This window comes from Plectropomus leopardus, chromosome 1 (assembly GCF_008729295.1).
Source record: "Plectropomus leopardus isolate mb chromosome 1, YSFRI_Pleo_2.0, whole genome shotgun sequence".
Taxonomy (NCBI): Eukaryota; Metazoa; Chordata; class Actinopteri; order Perciformes; family Serranidae; genus Plectropomus; species Plectropomus leopardus.
Genome location: NC_056463.1, coordinates 17,401,390 through 17,415,000, shown reverse-complemented (window position 1 = coordinate 17,415,000; position 13,611 = coordinate 17,401,390). Strand labels below are relative to the sequence as shown.

Here is a 13,611-nt window from a genome sequence, read left to right as displayed (position 1 = left end):
CGTGTATACTAAATGAATGTTGTCTCTGATTGGCAACGTTATATAAGATCCTTCATTCTAAGAATATTTTCTTTTGCCATAACAGAGAGGATTTAGAAGCTCACAGGCTCCATTAAACAGACTGGAACTCTTTTGTTCCTCAGTCTGTCAAATTATCAAATAAGAGTACGGCTTCTAAGTAGCCTCAGTGCACCAGGGTAAAACACTGAATGTAACAGGAATGATTAACTTGTATCCACTATTTGTAATCTGTTTAGAAAGTTGTAGTATTTGTGGTATGGTTTTGTTGTTTGGCTAAAGGTCTGGTATTTATGTGCTTTTACGTGAAACAGTTGACGCCCTGAGACAAAAGACGCATTTCAGTGAAATCAACTCGTAAAAAATTGTGCTGTAAAAGGAATTTTCATTTTTCCATCTTCAAGTCATGCCAGGTAGACTTAGGGGTCATTTCATGCTTTCACTTCCTCTGACATAACATGAACAATGCATGATACAAAAGATCAAAGTCAAATGCAGCTAAATGGACACTTTGTTACTGTCTGTGTTCTTTTTTTTTTTTGTACATCTGATTATTTTATGTATGCATGCATCGATAAAAATGAATTACATAAACTAAAATTAGTTATTAAGTATTTCTTCTTTATTGGCTGATAGATGGGAGTTTTTTTTAATAAGGCAGTTAAATGACACAGATCCTTTCTCCGTGTTTACAGTACCAACAGTGATATCTGCTGTTTTTTTCTGACTTCTCGCTGCCAGCCTACAGATGGGGAGCTAATTGGTGCTGTGAATGCAGCTGTGCTGACTGCTGAACTGTCAAGGTGCTAAATCAAAAGGTGTCTCTTTTGTTAATTACACACAATGCTACAAACAGTCATGTTGTTTGAGTCCGACTCCTTTCTTCCCTCAGCCATCCATAAATATTTTGGCAGTTGTACAAAAAGAAAAAAAAGGAAAACAGTTTACACACAATTATCACAGTGGGATGAGCCGGCTGCCTGCAGATGTTTGTTTTGATTATAATGGGAGCAGGGGCAGGGCTTCCCTAACCTCAACAAGATGTGTTTCCTACAATCACAACAGAGCAGCAAGCATGCAGTGAGGTGCAAAGCGCACGGTAGCACAGTGTTAGAGAGGATTAGTGAGGCCTCGAAAACATTAGCAAAGTAAGACATGCAGTTAGGCCTTACTTTATTTCTCGGATTAGACAAACGTGTAGTGAATTCCGTTGCTTAGCGGAGAGGGTGGCGCCAGAGATACAGGAGGAACGGGAGGAGCAGGAGGAAGAGGAGGAGGAGGAGGAGGTGGAAGAGGGGGTGGGGAAGGAGGGGTGGGGATGTTAGCCTGTGGTGGAACTACAGAGGAGAGGACAGAAGGAAAATAGAGACACTGATTTGTTAGTCAAATGGCCACCGCTGAGACAGCTTGAAGGCCACAATAAACGCCAAAACAGGATGAGAGCCAAACTATGTCTCTATGTCTCTACTATGTTCCGCATACTGTTGATGATACCGGGGGGTGGGGGACATGGGTAAAGTCGAGTATTGTATATGTCTTTTTTTTAAGTTATGAATGTCTGTTGTTCATTCAATTATTAAATACCAAAGAAATCAAAGTACTCATCACACTGATGCTCTATATATGAAACATACCTGCTCAATCAAAACAAAACAAACTGGTGTGTGTACATGTACCAGGGTGCAGGAAATTTAGTATGTGATGCTCAAAACTTTCTGACAGAAGACCCCCATCACTATAAGATGTCTTTTTAAGCAGTAATTCTCTGAGTTTTATCAGCTCTGATCATGACTCTTCACTTTCAGAGACACACACGTTGTTCTGATTAGCAGGTCAGAAATCCATCATCTCCTGTTTGTTTCTGTGATATTACTGCTTCCACAGCAACTACTAGTATTAGTACTTCGACTTCTTCTACTACTACAATTACTTCTACTACGACTACTACCACTGCTACTGCCCAAGATGGCATTTTCATAATGTCTTTTTTTGTTTGACAAACAGTTTAAAAAAACAAACATTAGGTTTACTATGATATATGACAAAAAAACATTAAATCCTTTCATTTGAAGTGCTAAGACCAGCTGAAGTTTGGCATTTATGCTTGAAAAATAACATAACTGATATGAATAACATAATTGATCATCAAAGTAGTAGCAGATACATTATCTGTCAAGTATAGTATAAATACAATAATGACTCAGATTGCCTCATCAACAGTGTCTTTGGATGTGCTTGCAAAGTTATGAACTTCTGTGTTTACCAGTTTTCAAATGTGTGCTAATAAAACAGTGACTTCAATGTGATTTCAGGTAACGTCTTTTTACTTGAGAATCACAGTTAATGATTTGAAGGTATTTGATAAGCAGAAAGTTGGTAATATGGTGTAGTTAATATCAGACGTTGGAGGCTCATTGTGATCTGTATGCAGCGGTGTAATGCTTGCTTTAGTTTTCAATCATTTGAACATTTTATCAGCTTAAAAGAAAAGAAAGCGATGAATAGCTGAAGAGGCACTACACAAGGATGTTTATGTAACAGAGCATTAATATTTTGTAGATAATTTTTCCAGCACAAAATTGATGATTCTTTTCAATATCCCTGACAAGTAATTACAAAATACCAAATTATTCAACATTTCAGAATTACTAATTCAACAATCAAAAAACACCTTTTTAACATATACTGTATGCAAGTGCAGCACGGCATATTCCTGCTTTTATGTCAGCATTATTCAAGTCACTCATGCATAATACTGTAAAAAAGACTCTTCTTTTAATTCAAGGATTTGAAAGTGCACCAGCATACCTTACTTTAACACCAAAGGGAGAGAAAGTCATTGATTCAGTCTCTGCTGACAAGATGCCACCAGTTATATTCTCTGACATTTCTCTATGCTGGAAATAATGTTATAATTGTTGACTTTGCCTCACTGTGCATATTAAGCTTCCTCACACGCTGACAGCTTGAGTGTTACTGTGTGTGACAGATATATGTGTGCACACGTCTGTGTGTATGTGTGAGTGAGGCAGACAGGCTGACAATCTGCCGCAGCTACAGTGAAAATGAACCTGCCTGTCTGCTGAAGAGTATGAAAGAGATGAAAAGTAAGCGCAGTGTCTTTCATGCAGGTTCAGAGCTGCGTTCAAAGCAGCAGCAGCGGTATGCAGAAGGAGAGGAGAGTTTGACTGGGTCATTGATCAGCACACAAAATGGCCTCATCAAGTTATTCCTCCCCTGTCTGAAAGATTGTACACGGATTGCAATTAGAGACTATCTGAGCTCCTAAGGAGGAATAATGTTCAGTTATTAGGAAATGAACAGCCCTATTGCTTGACTCCACACCTTACACCCCTCTCATCTCCACTCCATCAATCCAGCATTCTTGAAAGGCTGCTTCCCTCCCTGTATCTCTTCTTCAACCAAAAGATGTCAATTTGATGTCGGGCAAAATTTTATTGAACCTGTCAGTGCTGGTGTACTTTTTTTACAGTAATTATTTCTTTAAGTGTTTCTGTTGATTAATTTTCACATTCTTTATAAAGCCAAAATGTTTAACCTTTAACAACCGAAAGGCTTAAACAAACAGAAGATTATTTCAAATATTATAAATGACCAACCTGTGACTAATTTGCTCTTGAGCGAAGCCTCCGAGGCCAGAGCGTAGGACATGGTGATGATCCTCTCCTGCTCGTGCAGAGCTGAGTCAAGTGCCACCAGCCCCACCTCTGGCTTGTCCATGGTCACTGGTGCTAGGTTTTGCACACTGCACAAAGAAATAAAAAACAAATTGACCTAACATGACACAAGGTTGAAATGCATTGATTGCTGTGAGGGCTTTATGTTGGGATTCTAGGTGCTACATCATAGGAAAATGGACTTGCTTGACTCCAGTATGCACTAGACAGTGGGATCTGCATTTATATTCATTACTGTCCCTGTCACCACTTTTTGTGAAGTCTGAGCAAAGAAATTAACATTAGCACGCATCAGTAAAAAAATAATAAGTAAATAAATAAGTAAGAAAATGAAAAATTGTAAAAATGCACCTGGACTTTGCCAAGATGCTCTTGATGCGCTCCACCTTACGATGGCGATCCTCTACTTCCTGCGGACTGAGGGGCTCCTCAGGCTCTGAATCCACATAGCGCTCCGGGATCAGCACTTTCTGAGGCTTGGAAAGCTACACAAAACATGTAAAAGATACAGTGTGTGTTGAGGTCCCACTGCTTTATCATCATCATCATTGTCATCGTCATCTTGCTATCGGGTCACACAATAACAAGAAATGTATCCATCTGCACAACTGAAATCTATGCATACATTTTATGCTGTAAGAGGGATATACAAGGTTCACTAAGCTAAGCCAAAAACAAGGAGCTAAACTGTATTTGGACATTAAGCTACTTGCTTCAAACTGCAGGAAATATTAGATCTGAAATCACGGATCAGACAGAATGTAGCTGCACATAAGGACTGATAGATAAGAGGTGTAGTGAGGAGCATGGAGGAGGAAGACCGAAGAGTATGATAGGGTGGGAGTAATCATCTTTTACCTGAAGCAATATGCCTTGAAATAAAGTCTGCGATGACGTTCAAGCTGATAGTTGCTACTTAAGTTCAAGGACAGTGTAGCAGCACTCGACATCTCATAGTGCGGCATATCATACAGACATTGTGCGGGAAATAATCAAGTTTGTGCTGTGTTTGCCTCTGCTGTTGTTGATCTGCTATTCAACTCAAAGCTGCACATACTCTGTAACCATGAGAAAACTATTTTATGAGAGCTTAAGAACTGAACTGTAGTTTAACAATTTTTTTTAGGTTTTATGTTTCTTTAAACTTAACTCTGATCAACTCAAAGCTTTTGATGAATTCAAGGTCTTTTCAAGGTCATTTTAGAAAGCAGAAAAAAAGGGATCAGGCACCCAAATAAGTTACATTGTTCTTTTTATTCAGTTGTCAATGTTAAAGTTCAGGAAGTTGACTAAAAGGAGCAATCCAAGTGATTTTGTTGTACAACATGTTTTGTTGTGCTTTTTGGACCTTCCGTTCGCTCCAGCGTTTTTTGTCCTTGGTTGAGAATGTCTTTTCTTCAATCTTTATCATATTTATGTATTGACATTAAATGCACCAGCTCTATTTCTTTCCTGAGACAAGGATGACTTACCTCTTTGTTAAGGTCAAGGTCATAGTCCAGTGGTTCCAGGTCAATCTCATGGGTGGGAGGAGTTGTGGCTGTAGAGCGCAGGGTCAGCCATTCGTCAGAGTGGGAACGGGGTCTCTCTTTGTGCTCGGGAGGTCTTTCCTCCCCCTGAACGCTCCTAACTCCCTGTGCCTCCTCCCCCTGAACAGCCCTCTCCAGCAGCTGCAGGTCAAACTCCTGCTCTCTCTTCCACTGGACAACGCACAAAAGAAAAAAAAAAAGACTGAAACAATTAACAAGATGTTGCCATCACGTATGTACCATCTGAAAAAGACTTGCTTTTGCCTTCACACATAATTTTGTGTAACAAGAACTGTGTATGATACAAGTTAGTCTGCAGTGAAAGTAAGACTGCAGTGTGTGTGCATGAGTGTATGTGTGTGCGTGTGTGCGTGTGAAAGAGAACAGGTGTGAAAAAGGGGAAAAACGGGGGAGGCATGCATCAATGAGTATGCATGCTTATGCTCTCAAATCACAGCATGCTGTAAATTCTCTACAACAGTGATAAAGACAGGCACAATGCCAATGAAACAAACAGAAAAGATCACTTCACTCATACTTATGACAGTTTCACCAAATACAACCATATCATATGTAGTCAGAGAAAAAAATGTAACAAATAAAAAACATGGCAATATGAGTCCATTAGAAAATAAGGTTTATTTATTTGCAAACATTCACATTTTAAAAAGAAAGCGTTCTTATAACTAACAATTGATTAGCGGATAAAAACACTGAGCAAACACTAAAATCACTTAAGCTATGTTTTGATATGAAATCTATTTCTCACATAATAATACTGTCTAAATAAAAGGCTTCCCGTCACAAAGACCGGGAATGGGACAACAGCAGGCCCCAATCCATAAAAACGTAACATCTTTATCTAAAAAAGAAGATACAAAAAAAACAAAACAAGAAAAATGCCATGATTAGGTTGAGATGCGATGGCTTAAATAGGCATTGCTCAGTGTAGGTCAATGTTTTGGTCAGTAGAAAACTATTAGGCACTTTCTTTCTCTTACTCACTCTCACACACACAAGCACTCAGACATAAATGGACAGCATAGAGACAGAAACAGCACTTAATTGAAGAGCAGCAGACATCGATATCTAAATGAGGAGTGACAGCACTCGCCACTGTTATATTGTAGAAAACGGTATGGTAGTATGCTAAGAAATATAACGTCAGACTGAAAGCAACCATAGCCAAGAAATGGAAAGATCAGTGAGGAGAGGTGCGAATGGATGGAGGAAGCAATGTTAGAGTTTATAACAGAGAATGATGGGAAAATGCCCAGAGATTGATAGATGTGAGGAGTGGATGTCACTGAAGTGTCTGAGGTAATTAGTGTGTTATGTGGTTGATTGGCAAGATTTTGCACAAGAATTACATTTAAAGTCAATGTAAATTTCATTAATTCCACTTCATAATAAACACTTTTGCCACATATAGGTATTGTTCACACTTTTTGTGCTACAGTAAAGTGTTAAGTGTAGAAAATGTTATCTACTTATCTGTGTGGGTCTTTTTCACAGAAGACATAAAGACATGTCACAGCAGGAATAGTGCAGGTGTTAACATTTAAAACTAGAAAAAAAGCCTTGTGGTTGTGTTACTTGGTCAACAAGACAAGTTGCAGTTACAGCTGACATCCGTGTCTTTCCAAGCTCATATGTAGCCTTGACGGTAGACGATGCTTCAAATATGGATGTTGGATATCCAAAAGTGATCTATGACCTTTTGGATATACAATGTCATCACTTCATCGTTTTATGCTATTGGACTTTGTGTGAAATTATTAGTCTATAAAGTCTTGAGTTAAGGCCAAAAACACTTTGTGTGAGGTCACAGTGGCCACCAAATTCCACTCAGTTCATCTTTTAGTCCAAGTGGACATTTGTGCCAAATCTGAAGAAATTCCATCATGGTGTTCTTGACATATTGAACATATAGAAAACATATTGACGGCTGAATTCCATATAGCTGTTTTAGTTTCAGGGTCCTGGTATTCTGCATGTGTCACTGTGGCTTAATGGGACACTAGAGTAAAATGGAGCTATCATTAATGTTATTAATAACTGTATTTTTCCTTCTTTGACAAAATCTCTGCTGTGAGAAAGGCCAAGTAAAGTCTACAAAGAGCTACACGGTGACTTACCATATTAACTTAACGTACTTTCATGCAATGTAATCAATTTGTAGAGTCAGGAACTGAGACCGACTACACTGAGTTAAGGTACGTGCTATCACTGTAGATCGCCACTCTCGCCTTGGTTGTCGTCATGCATGAGAGTGTGACATGTGATACTGTTCTAGTAACATACTGATCCCAAGTCTGCTGAAAGTGGCCGTGAGCATGTTGACGAGGAGCGGGACGACGAAGAGGCGTGGCGGTCTCCGTGGCTCAGGGTGCGTTTGCGCTGGCGCACAAGAGCCTTCTGGTGCCTCTTCATCCTCTCCAGCTGCTCGTCGGCACTCATCTTCCCCCTCTGCTGCTGCGCCGGGTCCCCAGAGTACAGACGCTCCAAGGCACTTTTTGGTCTCTCCTGAGAGGAGTGGGAGGAAAGGGAGTTGATCGCATGAGCAAAAGGTGCAGCAGAAGGCAAAGAAGTGGAAGAAAATAAAAACAAGCCTAACCTGAAGGTTTATAAGGAATGAAAAAGGAACATGGTAGACAAATCAGTATAACTGAGACATTTCTGTGGTTATACTTGAAGCGTGCAGAGAGAATCAGATGACAAACAGGGTAGAAAGTGTTCAATCCCTTAAATGCTTATTTTCTTTTTCAAAAAAATGGTTTTTTATAGGTTACTAGAAAAAATATAGAAGATGGTTATTAGGTTTGAGCAGTAATTTAAATGTGATAAAAAAAAAAATACTTTTAAAAAGAGTTAATCAAAAAAAAATTCAATGTGATTTTTAAATAATGGAGAGTAAAAATATCGAGATCACAATCTGAAGATATTGCTGTACATTTTTTTGAAATTATTTTTTAAATTTAGTTATTTATTTTACAAATTAAACATGCCATAATATTTTTAAAATGCTTTTAAATTTAATCATCTTGGCTTTAAAAAACGTAATTCTAACGATACCATTCAGCAAACAAGTTTAACTCTCTTAACCACAATAAACCAAATTTTAGAAATACTAATACAGAACACAGTTTTCTTTCTTTTTTTATTGCAGAGTTTTAAGTCTAGAAACTTCCAGCTGGGTTTAATGGAGGACCAGAAGTATATACAAATAAGAGAAAGAAAAATAAACTCTTAGTAAATAAACTCATACATTTCAGGGACATAATTGAGAATTGGAGTTATATGCTACTAAATCTGTGCTGTCTAACTTTTGATTCACTTTTTACTATTTTTTTTTTTTTGGAATAAATTTGGAGCCTCACCTTCACGCCGGCAGCTGAGGCTGCTCTTCGGATGGTCACATATGAGGAGATGCTCGAAGACTGATTTAGCCTAAGAGAAGAGCCAGCCGCTCCTGTGGGAAAGCCAACAAACATATAACAACTTTCTCAACTCGGCCATATTGCGAAATGCTGGTGAGAAAGTTTTAACATGATAAATATGCTACAGCTAAATAAAACTCCTCTTCTGGCTCTTTCATCCATGTACCTCTGCTAGGTAACGTCTGGTAACCGTCATGTCTAGATGCTACTACACTGATGTGGCTGGAGCCATCTCCAGCTCCTACGAGCTCTGGATCGCTCAGGAAAGGCCTCAGTTCCACCTGAGATTCACAGAAAGGGATTGAGGATAGACAAGGAACTTCAATTTACATATTTAAACAGTACAAACAGTCGACCACAAAAATACACACATGCTGTGCGCGTACCTTACTGTCTCCATTAGTGTACTGCCCAATCTCTCTGTCCCTTTTGCGTTCATCTGACTGTCGTTTGAGGCCACGCACAGATGTGTGTCTGATGACAGTTGTCTCCCGGGGCAACGGGGGCACAGCAGGGGGATGCTCATCGGGACTGTAGAGCTGAGGTAGAGGAGGTCGGGGAGGCACATCTTCCTCACCCTGCACACAGAGGAAATGTTGACTATTTATAAATATTTGACATCGGTCCTTTCTAAACGACCACAAAACCCCTAATAAATATCTGATGCTACATACAAATTTTTGGATACTATCTCTCTCATTGTTTCCTATCTGTCTCTATGCTATCTGCTATCCAACGAAGGCAAAAATGACAACAAAAGTAATCCTAAAATAACAAATCCAGACTCATAATTAGGTAGTGATAAAATAATTACTTAATTGATTGATTAGTCAACCGATAGAAAAGTCTTCAATTCTCTTAATCATTTATTACATTTGAGTCATTTTTTGGGCAAAGATGCTAAACATTCACTGCGTTAAGCCTCTAAGATGTGAGACTGTTTAGACTGTTAGTCAAATAAAACAAGCAAATTGAAAACACTGCCTAGAGAAATTGTGATCATTTAATTAACTGAACTATTCATTAATTAATGGGGGGAAAAAAAATTGGAAGAGTAATTTATAGTAAAAATTAGGTGTGTCTGGGGGCAGGTTGGTGGAGAATTGGGAGTGCAGGGCAGGCTTTGTGTCCAGTGCTGATGCAGGACAGCGGTGGAACAAAGGAGAGTTTGGCTCCCTTACTGTCAAGATTGCATCAAAGAAAAGAAAAAAAGATGGGGGGAATTATTCATCTCATATTGTTCCTTTGCCTATTAATTTCCAGATACTTTGGTTCAAAACTGGACAAAACTTTTCTATGGATGTCAATTTTTGAGCCACGGCAAAGGACAAATATGGTCGCAACAGACTATGTAAGGCTTGTTTTTATTGCTGGGAGGGACGAGGGTTGCAAATTAGCCTTGGCTAGAAACCTGTATGCATAGCATCTACTTTGCATAGCATCTACTTTGTATTTCTTATGAAGCAATGTTTCATGCATTTATCCCTGTCAAATAAACACGTAAATAAATGCCTTTTGCTATGTGACTTGCAGTTGTTGATCACTCGTGGCCCCTACTGACCAGTAAAGGAAAGGAGTAACAACTCAGCAGTCAATGTCCCAAACCATGAGAGGTCCTTGAGCATTTTGTCATAAATGTGCACAAAAAATATTAGGCTGCTTGGTATATGAGAGTAGCTTAATTAAAGTAGTGCTGAAATAAAAGTGTAGATGGAGACACTGACCCAGAAGAGATAAGAGGGAGCTTTTCTGAAAGGCATAATGTGTTATTTTTGACCACTGGCAGTTGGACACACAATATAAGAGGGCATAGGAAAAGTTCGACTTGTTTGGTCAGCAAAGCTACATCAATTGCATAGTAGAGCGATTTCATGCTGCTTTTCCATTTTCATTTGGACAACCCCACCAACCCCCAGGTGTTTCTGCAGAGTATCTTCAGCCCCAGGTTGATTCCACTAAGATTCAGGAATTTACGCTGCAGAAAGCTGCTGCCATTAGACTTTTTAATGCCCTATAATATCCACTGTTTTTAACTACTGCACTTTTACACACTGGAATTGTATATAATACATAGTGTTTATTATTATCAGATATTTTTAGGACTAAGTATTTTTTAGTGTTTATTATTTAGTACCTATTTTTAAGATTTTTTCCTGTGGATAGTTACAGAAATGCTTTTATGTTATATGTGGTTGTGTGTGGTAATCTGTGAATGAACTGCCCTAACAAATGTAATTCCCTGTGAAGGGAGGAGGCACTCACCCATCTAAACCCACTGGTGATGGTTGTGGAGTGGTGTAAGGGCTGCTGGCTGGGGCTGGAAGAAAGGGTGGGAGTGTGGCTACTGGGGCTGAGGTGGGGGCTGTGCTGCTGCGGCTGCTGGGACAGTCTTATCTCCATAGCAGACGGGCTCCCAGACACTGAAGGCACTGATGACGCTGACACTGAAGGCACAAATTTCCTCTCTGGGGAATTTGACGCACATGAACATATAACATTAATACACACACGCTGTAAAGACAGTGCTTTCTTTCCCCGTGGGAGATGTTCAAGGCACTGGTATCGAGTATATGTTTAAGAGCTTTAATAGTGACATACAGTAGCTGAAGCACGAACACGTGGCTTTAACTGCATTGCAAACGTTGTTTGCTTTGTACAAATGAAACCTGCAGGTGTCTCACCTGGGTTGGTAACAGAGGAGATAGTGACTTTGTAGTTGGCTTTACTGGTGCTGAGGCCTGCGATAACATCCTCAATCCTCCACAGCTCCTTTCTGATCTGACCCTTGTCTTGCTGCTCACAGAAAAACACAGAAATATATACATCAACAGAAACATATTTTCTTCAACACACACTGTAAAATGACTTGTGCACCCAGGCAGTGTATTACTGATGAGAAGTCATCTATTTTGCCAAAATATATAAAAGTTTATAATTTGAGGATGATTCTCTGAACAGATCAACCACACAGAATTATCTGTGTCTGTGCATATGAAGTCAGAAGTCTGCAAATCATTCACTCTCTCTCTCACACACAACCATCAGAGTGAATGACTGCTTGTGTGTGTTAACAGAGATCACTGAGCCACAGACCTGAGAGAGATCGCTTCGGTTCATCTGTCCCTGCAGGGCCGACTTTAGCCAGTCCACATCTCTCTCCAGCCGGCTGTACTCATTCCAGGCGTTCTCCATCTCCTGCAAAACAAAACACAACACAATCCATGTTTTAATGAGATAGAACACAGCTTTCAGATACAGTGAGCCAATGCTTATATGATGGTTTCATAGGACTGGTCTGGATATTCTGATGTGGAGCTGTGTGGGGTATTTTTCCATAGTCGGTATATTACATACAGCAGATGGCAGCTGGCACGTCCCCAGTTTGGAGAAGCAGCAGGAGTGCCAACACACAGAAGCTGAGCAATGTACTGCTGTAGGCAGGAACCACATCAAAATTGATTTTAGCCACCTAAAAAAGTCCCACCTAAAAAAATCAATAACAGTTGAGTGTACACTATATTTAAAGTGTTTTCAACACTTTTTCCTCTCCATCGGCCTGTTCCTATGAAGAAACCACTTCCCACACAAAATAAACGAAATTACTTATTCAGGCAGCAGTAGACCAGCAGCTCCTGTGTTAAGCAATGTTCAACCACTGTTTTTCTTAATGGAGTCTGGCATTAAAGAGAGAAATAATATGGTTTCATTTCCCTGTCAGAAAGTGCTGCCTGGTGGTAAGGTAAAGTGGTGAAAATATTCTAAATATAGTGTACACTTAAACAGATATTGATTTTTTTCAGGTGGCTAAAATACGTTTTCCTGATGCCCCTGGCCACAGCAGTACATTGTTTTGCTTCTGCGTTGGACTCCTGCTGCAACTCCAAATTGGAAGCATGCCAACTGAAATCTACTGTATGTAATATACTGACTTCATACAAGAACCACACTTAAAAAAAATCTTAACTATCCCTGTAAGGTTGCAACCTGTTTTACAGAGATTTAAGGTGACACTTTATACATACAGTAAGCCCATGAAAGGTGAGATGTCATTTAGGAGCAGTGGAGAGGTTGAGCAACTTCAGGTTAATCATGATACCTCACTTGAAATCACTTTTAAAAATTACGTATCACTTGGTTTTGATCTGTTGTTTATATATACAACATCCACTGAGAGTATCACACATATTTCAAACAAAATGACCGTAAATGTCTGACACTGAGAGCCAAAAATACTTTTGTTTAATCTTGTGTAATCTTGCGAAATTATTTGCATATGTTCTCATGAAACTTGGCTTTTTGTACATTTTATGCTGCATATTTTGAATATCAAATTATTTTGACAACAGCATCTTTCAGAGTGACAAAGAAATGTACTCATGAGTTTATTTGTAGCCTCAGGTTTCTCCCTAAGCACTCATTTTGAGAATCACAGTCAACCTGAAACATTGTGCCAGTTGCAGAAACCATCAAAAGGGAACAACTAAAAATAGAAGTGAACATCTTGTTATCAACCAATAAAAACATACTGCTTGTGGCACCATGCAACTGTATGAACTATAGTGGACAGAGATGAGAACAAATACATCCAAAAGTATCTTGTTACAAATTATTTAAATGCATACTTCTTTCCACTCCTTTTCCGACATGTAAACCATGTATATTTTTTTATTTAGCTGTATTTTCATTCTTGTATCATTTCTCTTTACATGTTTGAAATAAAACACGTGAAAAGTATTTTTAAAAAATCCAAACACTGGTATGATAAATGTGGTAATTAAAATACAAGTAATTTGTAATTTAAAAAAATACATTCTGTAAAAACTGACCTTAACCCCTTCTCATGGAAAAGATGAGCTCTGCTTATTTCCTACATTATTGATTTGAAGAGGCCAATCAGGATATCTTGTAGGTGGGAGGCTGCAAATT

The 13,611-nt window shown here is 39.0% G+C and overlaps 1 protein-coding gene across 10 annotated transcripts in view; it reads right to left on the bottom strand.

Annotated features, from left to right (window-relative positions):
* Positions 1-201: 201 nt before the first annotated feature.
* plekha7b (pleckstrin homology domain containing, family A member 7b) overlaps positions 202-13,611 on the bottom strand; it is a 90,380-nt gene continuing 76,970 nt past the window's right edge. For 9 of the 10 annotated variants that reach the window (XM_042512816.1, XM_042512120.1, XM_042513522.1 and 6 more), the window contains 11 exons: positions 11,779-11,880; positions 11,367-11,478; positions 10,948-11,150; positions 9,072-9,263; positions 8,852-8,966; positions 8,626-8,717; positions 7,550-7,771; positions 5,189-5,416; positions 4,068-4,201; positions 3,639-3,784; positions 202-1,355 (listed from right to left, as the gene is read on the bottom strand). In XM_042512816.1, coding sequence (XP_042368750.1) covers positions 1,204-1,355; positions 3,639-3,784; positions 4,068-4,201; positions 5,189-5,416; positions 7,550-7,771; positions 8,626-8,717; positions 8,852-8,966; positions 9,072-9,263; positions 10,948-11,150; positions 11,367-11,478; positions 11,779-11,880 — 1,698 coding nt within the window. In that variant the 3' untranslated portion in view covers positions 202-1,203. Of the gene's footprint in view, positions 1,356-3,638; positions 3,785-4,067; positions 4,202-5,188; positions 5,417-7,549; positions 7,772-8,625; positions 8,718-8,851; positions 8,967-9,071; positions 9,264-10,947; positions 11,151-11,366; positions 11,479-11,778; positions 11,881-13,611 lie in introns of those variants that run through there. The other variant, XM_042516759.1, reaches the window with a different exon arrangement.